Consider the following 13,081-nt stretch of genomic DNA (forward strand, 5'->3'; position numbering starts at 1 on the left):
TCCACCAGTCCCGTCTGTGAATGGCTGTTTACAGACTGAGGTGTGACCTCATTCTTCTAGCCCAGCACTCAGCTGGTTCCCAGAAACTCCAGAATCCCAAATCCTCCCTCTAACAGGAGTCCCCCTGTGTCTTCTGGCAAGAAGCTCAGCACTTCTCTAGCACTTTCTTTTAACATAAAAGCACTTTGCTCACATATACTAATTAATCCCCATGACACCCAGGCCTGCAGACATCATGATGCTTGTTTTCTAGATGGAAAGACTGAAAGGCATTTGGTTCGAGCATAAGGAATGTACGTGTGGGCTCTGATTTGCTTTATTGCTTTGAGGGTGCAGGTCCCTTTGTCCCCTTTTCTACCTGTGACATGAGCCCTTAAGAATTGCCCAGATGGCAGTATCCTCCCGGTAAGGCAGGAGCTTGGTTGGACCTTGACAGTTTTTATGTCGTTCTGTATAGAAAGTTCAAGGAAAATGAGTGGTGGCCCATAGTCACCAGGAGGGCACCAGTGTCAGGAGAGGGTTGTAAGAAAGAGAACTATCCTGGCTCACTGGGCAGAAGGGGATTTATGGGGGGACCAGAGTGTGTGGGAAAGGCTTGGAAACAGGTCTAAAGGAGGCTGCTGAGGAATCTGAAGCAGGAAGGGTCTAGTCAGATGCTACTGTTTGTGTTCCCGCCATGAGTGGCCTTCAACTTGGTCCCCATTCTCTCCTCTCTTGTTCAGGTGTCCAAGTCCACAGAGGGAGCTTGGTGGAGCCTGTCCCTTAGCTGTGGTGATGGGTTGTGAAGGAGGAGGAGGAAGGCGAGTTGGTTTGGTCAGCCTTTGAAAAGGGAGGAACCTTCTGCTTCCCACCAAGACTATGCATGAAGGAGAAAACCCAAAGGGATGTCGGTGCAGTTAAGGGTTTGTATGAAAACGTGACAGACACTCTGCACAGCCTGAGCCAATGGCTGCCTCCAGGAACTGGGGAAACATGAACCGGTGGCAGAGATTCAGCTGTGTCAACACAACTGGACAGGTGGCATCACCATTTAGCACAGAGGGCTGGAGCACCAGACAGAACAGCAGTCTTCTCTTCTCTTGGTAATTAAATGGCTCACTTGCTGAATCTTAAACCAAAACTTTGGCATTTTGGTCAGTTTTGGTCTATCCACAGTTAGTCCTGAAACTCTGGCTGGCTCAGTTCATTAGGGGCTGATGCTAAGGAGAGCAGAGGTTCAAATGTCCAGGGGCACCTCACCCCTCTGAGCCCTGGCTGTTTATAAAATGCTGCTCTGTACACCAGAGGGGATGGTGCCAGTGCAGAGCTGCCACTGCAGGCAGGAAACCCAGGGGTGGGTGTGGGAACTTAATACAGAGAACCAAAGAGCAGAAACATGTGTCCAGCCCACTGAGTTCTAACACAACCTAGGTGACAAAGGGCAGCGTCATTCAGCCTGAAGAATGGAGGAGGAACTAACCCTCCCACAGTGGAAAGGGTGGTTAAGAACAAGGGTGAGCTGTCCCCGCATAGACCAATTGGATGTAATGTCATCCACGTCCAAGATAAGTGGGGATGGGGACTTTCCCTGCATCAGGGAGGCCAACAGAAAAAATGTACACACATGGAAAGTATTGATCCTCTGTCACTTAATAGCCCTCAAGAGAATATACTGTGACAAGGACTTGTTTTTCTTGGAAACGCTGGTTCTCTAGAAGCAAAAAACACCCACCAGCATGAGCAGCGCCTCAACATACGCATGTGTTTAGATTTCTATGAGCTGGGGGTGCGGGAGATGGACTCAATGGCAGACTACGGGGCTGAAACGCGACTCATTGTCTGACATGTAGCTGTGTGGAAGGGCATGAGTGCACGCTCTTGCTGTGCCTGAAATTCCGCAGGAGAAAGGGAAGCCAGAGCCTGGAGGACACTGGAAAGGAGTCCCACAGAGACCACAGGATCCCAGGAGAGTCTGCTTACACCTGCTGTACTGAGTGTCCCTCTCTTATCTCAAAAGTGTCCTAGTTTGGATAACAAATTATGTGGTCACTTTTATTCTAGTAGTCCTTTCATGGCATGACCAGGACTTTGGGCCAAGGTTGGTGCTAAGCAAACGTCCTAGTCGTAGGCATGGCCCTAGGGAATTCATGCTGGATCCCACAAAAGAAACCGTTCATAAGTCTCAGTAGGCGTCCTCCTAGTGCCTCATTGTCACTTTTAGACCATTTTTCCCACCTCCTCCATACCTGCCAGCTTTGACTCATATCATCAGCCTCTAGCATCATTTCTCCCCAGGTTTCTCCCCTTATTCCTGGAAGATTTCAGCCCCTGGCTCACTCCTCTTCTCTCCACTACGCCTCATCCTACCATGGTGACTTCATCTAGTGTTAGGGCTTTAAATGCCACCTCCAGCTTGGCCCTCCTTTTTAAATGCTGGACTAATATACACTTAACCAACACCTTCACTAGGATTACCTACAGGCATCTGAGAGAAATTTTTGCTTCCCTCGCTGCTCCCCAAAACCCGTTCCTGAATTGGTTCACCTCCATCTCAGTAAAAGGCAAGTCCATCTTCCAGTGACTCAGGGCAAAGAACTTGGACTTCCCTCAAAACTCTACTCCTTCATGCCTGATAGTTGATCTGTCAGAAAATCCTATTCTCTCTACCTTCAGAGTATAAGCAGAATCTAATCACATCTCCCTCCCTCCATGGCTCACACTCTGGTTCAATTCACCATCACCTTTCCCGTGGATGATGACACTATCCCCTTAGCTCATCTCTCTGCTTCTAGCTTTTCCTCCCAACAATTTATTCTCAACCCAGCAACTAGAGGGATTCTGGTTCAAACTTAAGTTAGATCATGTTACTCTTCTGCTCAAAACCCTACAATAGGGTTAGAGTCAAATTCCTCATTATGACCTAGGAAATTCTCTATGATCTGCCTCTTTGATACCATTCTGACCTCATGTCCTACTAAGCTACCCCCTGCTGGCTTTAATCCATTCCTAATGGCCTTCATGTCAGGCGCACTTCTACCCCAGGGCCTTTGCTTAGGAACTCGCTATTCCTTTCTGACCTGGTATACATGTCCTTCGGAGATCCACGTGGTTCACCCCTCTGACCAACCTGTTAGAACTTTAATCACCCCACATAAATCCTCTCTCCCTTTCCTGATTTTTCTTAGCACTTACCATTAATACAATCTCTATTACTTATATATCTTGTTTTTTGTCTGTCCCACTAGAACAGAATGTCCTGTGGGCAGGGATTTTGTGTATTTTGCTCCCCAGTGTTTCCCCGGGGACTAGAAAGGTGACTGACACATGTCAGTGCTCAATAAATGTTGCATAAATGAATTAAAGCATTAGTTAACGACACCCTTAGCTTGCTTTCGGAGATTTTGCAACCTTCTAACACATTTCAAGATCCTCCCATTGATGGGAACAACTATGATTTTCTGCTCCAAGTTTTGCCCATCTTTTTATACAAAGCCCGGATCTATGGGAGCCCAGACTTCACTTGTCCTCTTCATGGAAAAAGGGTCCCCCACCTCACCAGCTGGCTTGATGGGAAAATCTATGAGTTAGAAGGTGCGGCCTTTTACGGAACCCAAACCTTTCGAGTTGTAGCCACTGGCTCACTGCCCCTCATGGAACAAATCTATTTCCTGGTCTAGTCAGCCTATGATGGTCCCTCTGACCCTTCTTGCTACAACTTAAAACAATAACCCTAGTGTATCGGTTTCTTCTGTGATGTGGTTTCCTGTCTCCTCACCATCCTTGCTGTCCTCCTCTGGACTCAGTGCCTCGTCTCCATGAAGGTCCCCAAAACTGACATATGACTGCAGAAGTGACCCCCAGGAGTCCAGCAAGGCCAGCCCTTCCCTTACGTTTGTGATTCTCCGGCATGTCACAAAGGCAGCATTGGATGTGTGGTGGTGGCCTCACTGCCTGAGACAGGCTTTGCCTGGGCTGCTGGGGGTAAGGTAGGAGGAGCCATGGGTAGTTGGGGGGGGGGGGGGTTGTGTGTATTGTGGATGTCATATAAGGTGGTTAGACGAACTGTGGGCCTGAGAAATCAACAGGGATGCCAGAGAACGAAGGAGGTCGGGAAAACGCTGTCTGGGAAGAAGACCTGAAGGGTAGCTGACATTTGACCTGGGGCGTGGATGGACAGGTGATGGGCTGAGTTCAGAGACAATCTGCTCCTGGCCCAGCATCCTGAGAAGTTTGCTGAGGTATGCTAGGTGGTCATCTGACCACCACATTTCTCCGTCTGCCACTAGATGGAGTGTTGAGGTGGAGGATGTGAAGTGGGATTTGGGGAGTTTGAACAGAAAACCAGAAATCTAGTTCTTGGGCTGGTTGCTTTACTCTGTCCATCAATTTCCTCATCTGTAAAATAATATTTACCTTAAAGGATTCTTGGGCATAGCCAATGAGTTAAAAAATGCAAAAGCACATGTATACTGTGAAAAGCTATAAAAATGATCGCTATTTTGGCTATTTTTAAGAAAAAATTAAAATGTTAGCAGGTACTAGAGCAAAAGCTCTGAAACAGCCTTGAGTCCTTCAGCAATTCAATCCACAGATGGCCCCGGCCTAGGTGACATGACACTCTGATGTTTGAGATTGAAGGGGACGCACCTGAACACGGGGATGACGTAGTTGTTGGGGAAGATGCCGACTCGCCCGGTGACCAAGGAGATGCCCTTGAACCAGCCATCCTGGTACTTCCCCAGGACCCTGATGCCTTCTCCCTTCTGCAGGTCCAGCTCATCGGGTCCATGTGCTGAGTAGGAGTGCAAGGCTACAAACCTGGGGAGACAGACACAGGCCTGGTGAAGGATGGAGGTGTACACCTTGCGGGGAGAGCAGGCAAGCAACGAAGGATAAAGGAGAGGGCACCTGCAGCCCAGTGGGTAGCAGTAACAACCCTTTATAACAGAAACCTCAATATGGAAGGCAGATAAAAGTGGCAGAGACTGGTGGACACAGCCAAGGCGGGGCCCCGATTCCTGCACTCTCCACTCCCCCACCTCTGTAGAGAGTCACACAGCTGCAAGTCACAACAGCGTTTTGACAACAGGGAAACTAGCCTACGATAGAGAAAGGAGTTGGTGACCAGGAATTAGTGGCAGAGCTGGGTCTCAACCTTAGATGTGATGGCTCTACCAGGGATGCTTTCTCACACTGCTTAGCAAACAGTCACAGCCAGCAAGGTTCAGGGATGTGACAGACCAGCTGGGATTCAGCCTCTCGGATTCACTCCCTCTCCTGAGAGTAGAGACCTGTTTCCCCCTCAGCAATGGCCTGAGGAGCTAGCTTCATGCAGGCATGGCAGTGGGTACTGGGAAGGGGGGCTGGGTTAACCTGTTCTTTGGCACACAGTGGGATGCTGGCTGCGTGGGAGGATGGAGGGAAATGAGCTTAATATGGTGAAAATGTCTTTGGCTTAGAGCAGCGGCTTTGCACACTCTGCAGTCCACTCCAGAGTCAGGCAGGTTACATCCAGGTGTGAGTGGGGGGTGAAGAAGACACTAGGGAATAGTGAGGCTGTGGAAGTGAGAATACCTGGCTGACTAAAGGCATTAAAAATAACCCACCTGATGTACCAGATTCAGGGGTTACCAGTATATGGCCCTCAGGCCAGGCCTTAGGAAACACTTCTAAATTCTAAGGAATGTGAGACTTTTTTTTATCAAATGGACTGGGGGGTGGGGGATGCAGAGTATTCTCATCTGCAAGGTATTTCCCCCCCTATAAAATGCTACATTTATTTTTCACTGATTACTAAAGCAACATCTATTTATAACCCAACATTTTGAATCTAAAGGGAGACAATAGAAATTGCTCCATACACAATCTCCCAGCCATGTTTTCATATATAACCTTCCAGTCTCTTTCTACTTTTGTAAAATAATGAGCTAGGATGGTGTGTTTTGCTAATTTGTATTTTTCACCATTATTTCCATTGGTGGTTTTAAAGGGAGGGGAGCTGTTGCCTCTCTGGATGGGATGGCTCGGGAGTGGTGATGCTCAATGGCAGGTGGCCCATCTGCACCAGGACTGGGGAAGGGGCTGAGCCTTTTACTCACATGTTAGCTGAGAGGTGTTGCTGGGAGCCAGGCAGGCTGACGATGGCTGTGGAATGTCCTGGGGAGGCGGGTGTGGGGTGATACGTGCTGACCTACACGGATAGAGAAGAGAGCAGAGCTGAACCAGTGAACGCCCTGGGGCCGGCCCGCAGCAGAGCTGCTGCAGAAAGGCCTGACGCAGCTGGAAACCAAGAAGCGTGCCCAGTGCCACCCATCCTGTGTTGTCTCTGCAGTTCGTGGCTGTGGGAAGAGCAGGGCGAGGACAGATTGTTTATGTCCTGCGAGTTTGGAGGTGGCACGCCAGGACTGCATTCCAAAGACTTCAGATAAGGCAAAGGATGAGGACCAATGGGATACGGTGTCAACAGGGTGCTGCCAGGCTCCCGGACCTGCTCCCCCAGCCCCTCCCCACCTGCCCCCCAGTGCTCACCTCCCTCTTTGAAAAAGTACTCTCAGGGATGTGATACATGGGCTAATATTGATTGAGAACTTAACACTTGCCAGCCAGTTTAAAGTGCTTTACAAGCAAATTTAATCTTTACTGAAGGTACTGTTGTCCCCAATTTGGATGAGAAACCGAGAGGAAGAAAGGTCACTCAATTAGTATGAAACAAAATGTAAAACCAGGTAGTCTAGGTCCCAATCCCTACCCCCGCAGCTTATCCAGTGACTTATGGAAGGTGAATCTGAATCTTTTTCATTTTTCCAGGATGAAAGAGGAAGCAACAATGCTATAAGCTCCTAAAAACTGTCTACTACCCTGGGATCTCGCCTGTTGTCTAAACTTCTACTTTGCTCATTTCCTCCTTGGCACGTATTCCATATTTACTAACCATCTCCCACTTGACTCTAAGTTCTAGGAGGGCAGAGACTATGCCTTGTTCATCAATGTATTTTTTATGTGCTTGATATATTGCTGAAGCTTCAAGAACAAATGAGTGAAAAGTTTTCCTACCCAGTACGCCAAGGACTAATGAAACCCCAACCATCTCCGTTCCATCCAGAGTAAATACATTCCGTCTGTCTTCAGTTATCCATCCATACATAACGGTAACTACATATATGTGCCTTTTTAGGACTCTGTTTTTGTGGGTACAACTATTGTTGTGTATGAGTGGTTGGGCAAGTGTGAATGCATTACTGAGTGCACGTGTCTCTGGCTCTCTGTGCAAGTGTATATGTTTGGAACCCATGACAACTATAGTAGATGTGTGATGCCATTGGTCCATTGTATGTCTCATTATGTTCATGCATGTGGGTCTATGAATGAATATTCACATATGCTATGTGTTATTTTATTATATGTATGTATGTATGCATGTATGGTTGTATATATGATTATAAATATCTAACTGGGATTCTGTGTGTATGCATGTGAACTCTAGAGATGAGTACAGGTATGTCTGACTATAGTTTTGTGTGTGTCTGGGTTGCTGGCTGTGTAAATGTATGTGTGACATTACGAGAATCCAGTTATAGGATCAAAAACTATTCCAATCAGATAATAACAAGTGATGGTGAGAATGTAGAGAAACAGAAATTCTTATACTGTGCTGGTGAAATGTAAAACAGTGTAGCTGCCCCTTTTGAGAAGTCTGTTCCTCAAATGATTAAACATAGAATTACCATATTACCCAGTAAGTCCACTACTAGTACATACCCAAGAGAAATGAAAACATAGGCCCGCACAAAGATTTGTACACAAATATTACAGCAGCATTATTCATAATAGCCAAAAGGTGGCAATAATTCAAATGTTCATTGACTCATGAATGGATATACAAAATATGGTATATCCATAATGGAATATTATACTGCCATAAAAAATGAAGTATTGACACAGGCTAGGACATGGATAAACCTTGAAAACATTATGCTAAAAGAAGCCAGATGTAAAAAGATGACATTACATGATTCCATTTATATGAAATGTCTACAATAGGCAAGTCTATAGAACTAGAAAGTAGATTAGAGGTTTCCAGGGGCTGGGGACATAGGTAGACAATGGGAATGACAGTTAAAGCATATGATAGTTATAGGACACAAGCTTTCTCTTTGTGGGAATGAAATGTGAAATTGTGGTGGTAATGGTTGTACATAGCTGTGGTTGTATCAAAAACCATTGAATTGTATGCCTTGAATGGGTGACTTGTATGGTATGTGTATTATATCTCAATAAAGCTCTTTAAAAAAGCATTCCATGGTCACACATCTGAGGCTCTCTAACACTACATAAAGAGTTCTGAGCTTTGCAATCAAATATTGTCACACGGGTTCCTTCCGACAGAGATGAAAAGGACCTGGCCCTAGGCAAGGCAGCCCCTTTCCTGTGACTGGGCAAGGCAAATCCCTGCCAGGCTTTGGAGCTGTGCCAATGGAGAGCTTGTTAGGCGAACAAGTAATCTTATGTTTATAGAGACTGTTAAACCACTGATTAAACAGCATGAACTTCACTTAACACCCACGACTTTCCAATGTTATGTTTGAGTGAAAAACCCTCTATCCATAAACACTATTAATCTTTAGGGAGAAGGAAGATGCTAGAATGCAAAGCCAGCCTTCCACAACATAGGGCTCTCTCTTTTTCCTTCTCTCAGCCTTCCTCAAGGGAAGGGGTATTCCCCCAATTTGGTATGTGGAACTCAGACTGAAATTATTGGGTTTGTGATGGAATTCCTTCTAATATGGAATAGGAAGGAAGGCCAGATTCTCAGGTTTTGAGGTGTCCAAAGAGGAAGGGAAAACATGATTGGAGATGGAGGCAAAGGAAGGAGGGAAATAGTGGGTCACACTGAGAGTGGGGAGGGAGTTGGAAAGGGAGACAGGCACAGCAGGAGGAAGAGACAGATTCAGGGGATTGAGGGAGGAAAGAGGAAGAAAGGGAGATTAAAAAAAGATGGGAAAAATCCTTACAACCTATTCAGAAGAAGACAAACAACCTAATAAGAAAGAGGCAAAAACACAATATACTGAGTGGCCAATGCAAAAAAAATTCTCAACGCCAACAATTATAAAAAAATGCAAATTAAAGCTACCATGAGATGCCATTATAAACCTAAAAAAATAGCTAAAGGTATAAAGACAGTACCAAGTGCCGGCGAGAATGTGGAGCAACTAGAACTCATATACTCACATATGGTACTGCTGGTGGGAATGTAAACTGGTGCCACCACATTGGAAAATAATTGACCATTAAAAAGAAAATACACATTTACCACACTACTCAGCAATCCTACTCACAGTATTTATCTAAGAGAAATAAAAACATGTGTCCATACAAGGACTTGTACATGAATGCTCATAGCAGCTCTATTCATTTTAGCCAAAAACTGTAAATAACTCAAATGCCAATCAACTGGTGAATGCATAAATTATAGTATAATGATAGTGGCATATACCTCTGGAATACATACAATACACACATAAATCTTCACGTCATCATAAGTGAAAGAAGCAGGACACACAAGACTACATGTTCTATGATGCCATTTACATGACATTCCTAAAAAAGGCCAAAACTATAGTGACAGAAAACAGATGAAGGATTGCCAAAAGCCAGGGGTGGGGAAAAAAGGGTGCAAGAAAACTTCTCTGAGCTGATGCAAATGTTCTCTATCTTGATTTTGGTAGTCATTGCACACCTTGATACATTCATCAAAAGTCATTGAACTGTGTACTTAAAATGGTTGAACTTAATTGTATGAAACTATAGCTCGATGAACCTATTAAAATATGACTATATTATCTAGTTGGTAGAAAGCATCTGAGTGGCCTTAACTTGGCCCAGCCCAAGCTCTGGAATGGTCAGCAAGGAGTATAGGGAGGGCTCAGTTTAAGAGTGGGCAGCTGGCAAGTGACCCTCATGTCAGGGGGCCACCTGAATAGGAGGAAACCTATGGATCAGAGAAAGGCTCAATAAGGCAAAACCAAAACTGAACAACTAAATGAATGAATGAATGTGTGGCTGGAGTGATAGGAAATGCGAGGAAGACAGGTAATGGCAGAAAAGAAAGGCTGGTAGGGAAGGGGGAAGACAGAGCAAGACAGAAATGAAGGCCCTATTTGGTAAATGAAGACAATTCCAGCTTCTGAGGAGGCAAGTCTGTTCCTGTCACTGGAATTGAAGCTGGAGGCCCAGCCCCACAGAGCAGAAGAGCCCAGTGAGTGGTTCCCTGGGGTCCACTGTGACCTCATGTCCCCGTGCGCCACAAGAACTTGGGGGACTGATGTGAGGTCCTCCAGCCACTGGTACTTCATGGCACAGGGTCTGGTGACCTGAGCAGGATTGGAGTGTGGGTGTATATTTGAGGCTGGGTTCTTCTACAAACTAAAAACATTTTTCTTCCTTTTGAAGGAAATGACTCATTTCAAAGAAGCCTGGTATCAGAAACAGAAGCATCCACAGCTGCGTGGCCTCTGGGTGTTTTCAGGTCTTGAGGTGTTACAGGAGGGAGGAGCGTGGCCTGGGGCCTGGCGCAGAGCTGTTACCACATTCAGCGGGCCCCTGTGCCTTCCCCAGCAGCCCTCCCCGGCGCAGAGATTGCAGCTCCCTGTCACGATTGGAGAGGAGTTCCAGCTTCCTGCTCAGGCATGTGGCCCTAGCATTTACCAGGATGTGTAATCCTGGGCAAGTGATGGAATTCTGCAGATCCTCCATTTCCTCTCCTGTACAATAGGGCAAGAATGGTATCTCTCATAGAGTTGTTATCGGGATTAAATAGCACAGCCCATGTCGATTGCTTAGCACGTTGTACGTGCTCAATAAATATTATTTATTCAGATGTGCAAAGAGGTGAGCTGCTGCATGGTGTGGGGATGGGGTGGATGGAGAGTTCTCTTTCCTGTGTCAGCCCTGCAGGGCCTACAGCTGAGAGCAGGGCCCAAGAGTGTGGTGGGAAATGAGAACAAGCAACCCTGTATCCCTCTTCTGGAGGAAAACTTCCCCAGCTCTTCAAAATGTGAGTCTGCCATCCCCCTCCCAGCCCCTGCTGTGGCACACAGCTACTTCCTCCAGAGCTTGTGCCTTGGTGGGTGTGGGGGTGACTGTCTTCTTCAGTAGAGTGATCTACTCCAGAGGAGTAGCTGGGGTTCTGCAACTCAGTATTCCCAGGAGCTAGCAAGGGCGTGGACCTACAGAGAGTCCTTTAGGGCTGGGAGAAGAGTTGCATGTTAGAGACAGAAAATCAGGTACTATTTGGTAGTTTCCATACCCACCACTACGGATAATCTGGGGTTGATCACGTGTCTTTACAAAGTTAAAAACTTTCTCTCTATAGATCCAGAGACTTAGGAGCCACACACAGGAATTGCAATGTGTGAACTTTATTTGGTTCTAAGCACTGGGGTTAATGCGGTGAACAAAACACACAAGGCTCCTTCTCCACGCGGAACTCACCATGTATACCAGGCAGGCAATTAAACCCATAATTATCTAAGCATGATGTATGCTGGGGTAGGGGAAGTTCAAGGTGCCCTGGGAGCCATCATGCTGGGAGAGGCTTACCTTGATTTTTAGGAGGTATTTCACACTCACCGCTAACTTATTGTACAGCTAATTTATTGGACACCCGGGGAAGGACAGTGTTGAGCAGAAACACAACAAGCATTCTGTTCTTCTTATTCTTAAAGGGGATGCCTTCGACATTTCATCATTAAGTATGTTCGCTGTTGATTTTATATAGATTTCATTTATCATGCTAAGGAAGTTTCCTTTTATTTCTAGTTTGCTAAGATTTTAAGACTATAATGAATGCATACAAAATTTTATCATTTTTCTATATCTATTGAAAAGATCACTTGGTTTTTCTCCCTTAATCCGTTAATACAATAAATTATACCGATTAATTTTGTAATATTAAACCAACCTTTCAATCTTGGGTAAAAACTAACTTAATCAGGATGTATTTTATTTTTATATATTCCTGGGCTTGGTTTGCTAATAGACACTTGAATGTTTTTGTATCTGTGTTTAAAAACGAGTGAGGTAGAACTCAAATTTTCCTTTCTTATGTTGTTCTTTTTCTGGTTGTGATTTAATAATATCTTAGCCTCATGAATAATTGGGGAATGTTTTGTTGTCTTCTACTCTTTGGAAAAGTTTGTAAAAAGTGAAAGTACTCTGGCCTCCTTGAAAGTGTGAAAAAAAAAACAACTGTGTAACTGTCTGGGTTTGGGGCTTTCTTTGTGGGAAGATCTTAGATTATTGATTCAATTTTTTAATGGTGTAATACTGTTCTGAAGGGTTGCCAAGAGCTATTTACCAGATATAAAATGTTTTTTCATAAACCCTGTTTTCTAAAGATAAATTCATGATTTATTTATTTGCCCGATGGCCTCTATTGGGGAGGAAAGGTGGAATCTGGAATATCTTGCACAGAGACTTGGAAAATCCCAGTTCATGTGAACCCCAATACTGTCAGTTCAAGACCTTTGAGAACCCCAAGGGGACACTCCCTGACTAGATGGATTTCTGTAACTCATTGTGACACTGAACAGCCATTGCTAAGAGAATGGACTCTAAGGTCCATCTGAACTGGGTTTGAGTTTTGACACTGTAACCTACTGGCTGTGTGAGACTCAGACTTAATTCCTCTGGGCCTTAGTTTCCTCATCTATGAAAGGGAGGAATAATGGTAGCTACCTCGTAGGATTCCTGTGAGTGTTCCATCAGAACATGCATGCAAAGTACTTTGCACAGTCTGGCTCGTATGAAGTACCCAATACACAGTTACCACTGTTAGTGCCATGAGATGGGAGACCTGTAAGGCAGATGTGTGAGAAGAGAGGGGTGACAGAACTTTCTCAGGGGGCTGGATCTAAGAAGGAAAGATTCATCCTCTAGGACAGAAGGGCCAGCTACCACAGTCCAGATTCCCTTTGGATAAGACCCAGTGATGGGAGATTGACTCTGCGTGGGGATATTCTCATGAAGCGTCCAGCAAGGGGTGAGGTCTGGCACTCTATATAGTTGTGCTCTGCACTGGCTTCTTGGGAAAAAGGCAGCA

General features: G+C 45.4%; 1 protein-coding gene across 1 annotated transcript in view; it reads right to left on the bottom strand.

Moving 5' to 3' along the window:
• The window catches only part of SH3RF2 (SH3 domain containing ring finger 2), a 109,826-nt gene that overhangs the window by 25,012 nt on the left and 71,733 nt on the right, over positions 1 to 13,081 (bottom strand). Inside the window, exons 6-7 of the mRNA XM_090288077.1 lie at positions 6,078 to 6,169; positions 4,627 to 4,797 (exon numbers count right to left, since the gene is read on the bottom strand). Coding sequence (XP_090144203.1) covers positions 4,627 to 4,797; positions 6,078 to 6,169 — 263 coding nt within the window. The remainder of the gene's footprint in view (positions 1 to 4,626; positions 4,798 to 6,077; positions 6,170 to 13,081) is intronic.

The sequence above is a fragment of the Furipterus horrens genome, unplaced genomic scaffold (genome assembly GCF_987537825.1).
Source record: "Furipterus horrens unplaced genomic scaffold, mFurHor1.1.pri manual_scaffold_10, whole genome shotgun sequence".
NCBI classification, from domain to species: domain Eukaryota; kingdom Metazoa; phylum Chordata; class Mammalia; order Chiroptera; family Furipteridae; genus Furipterus; species Furipterus horrens.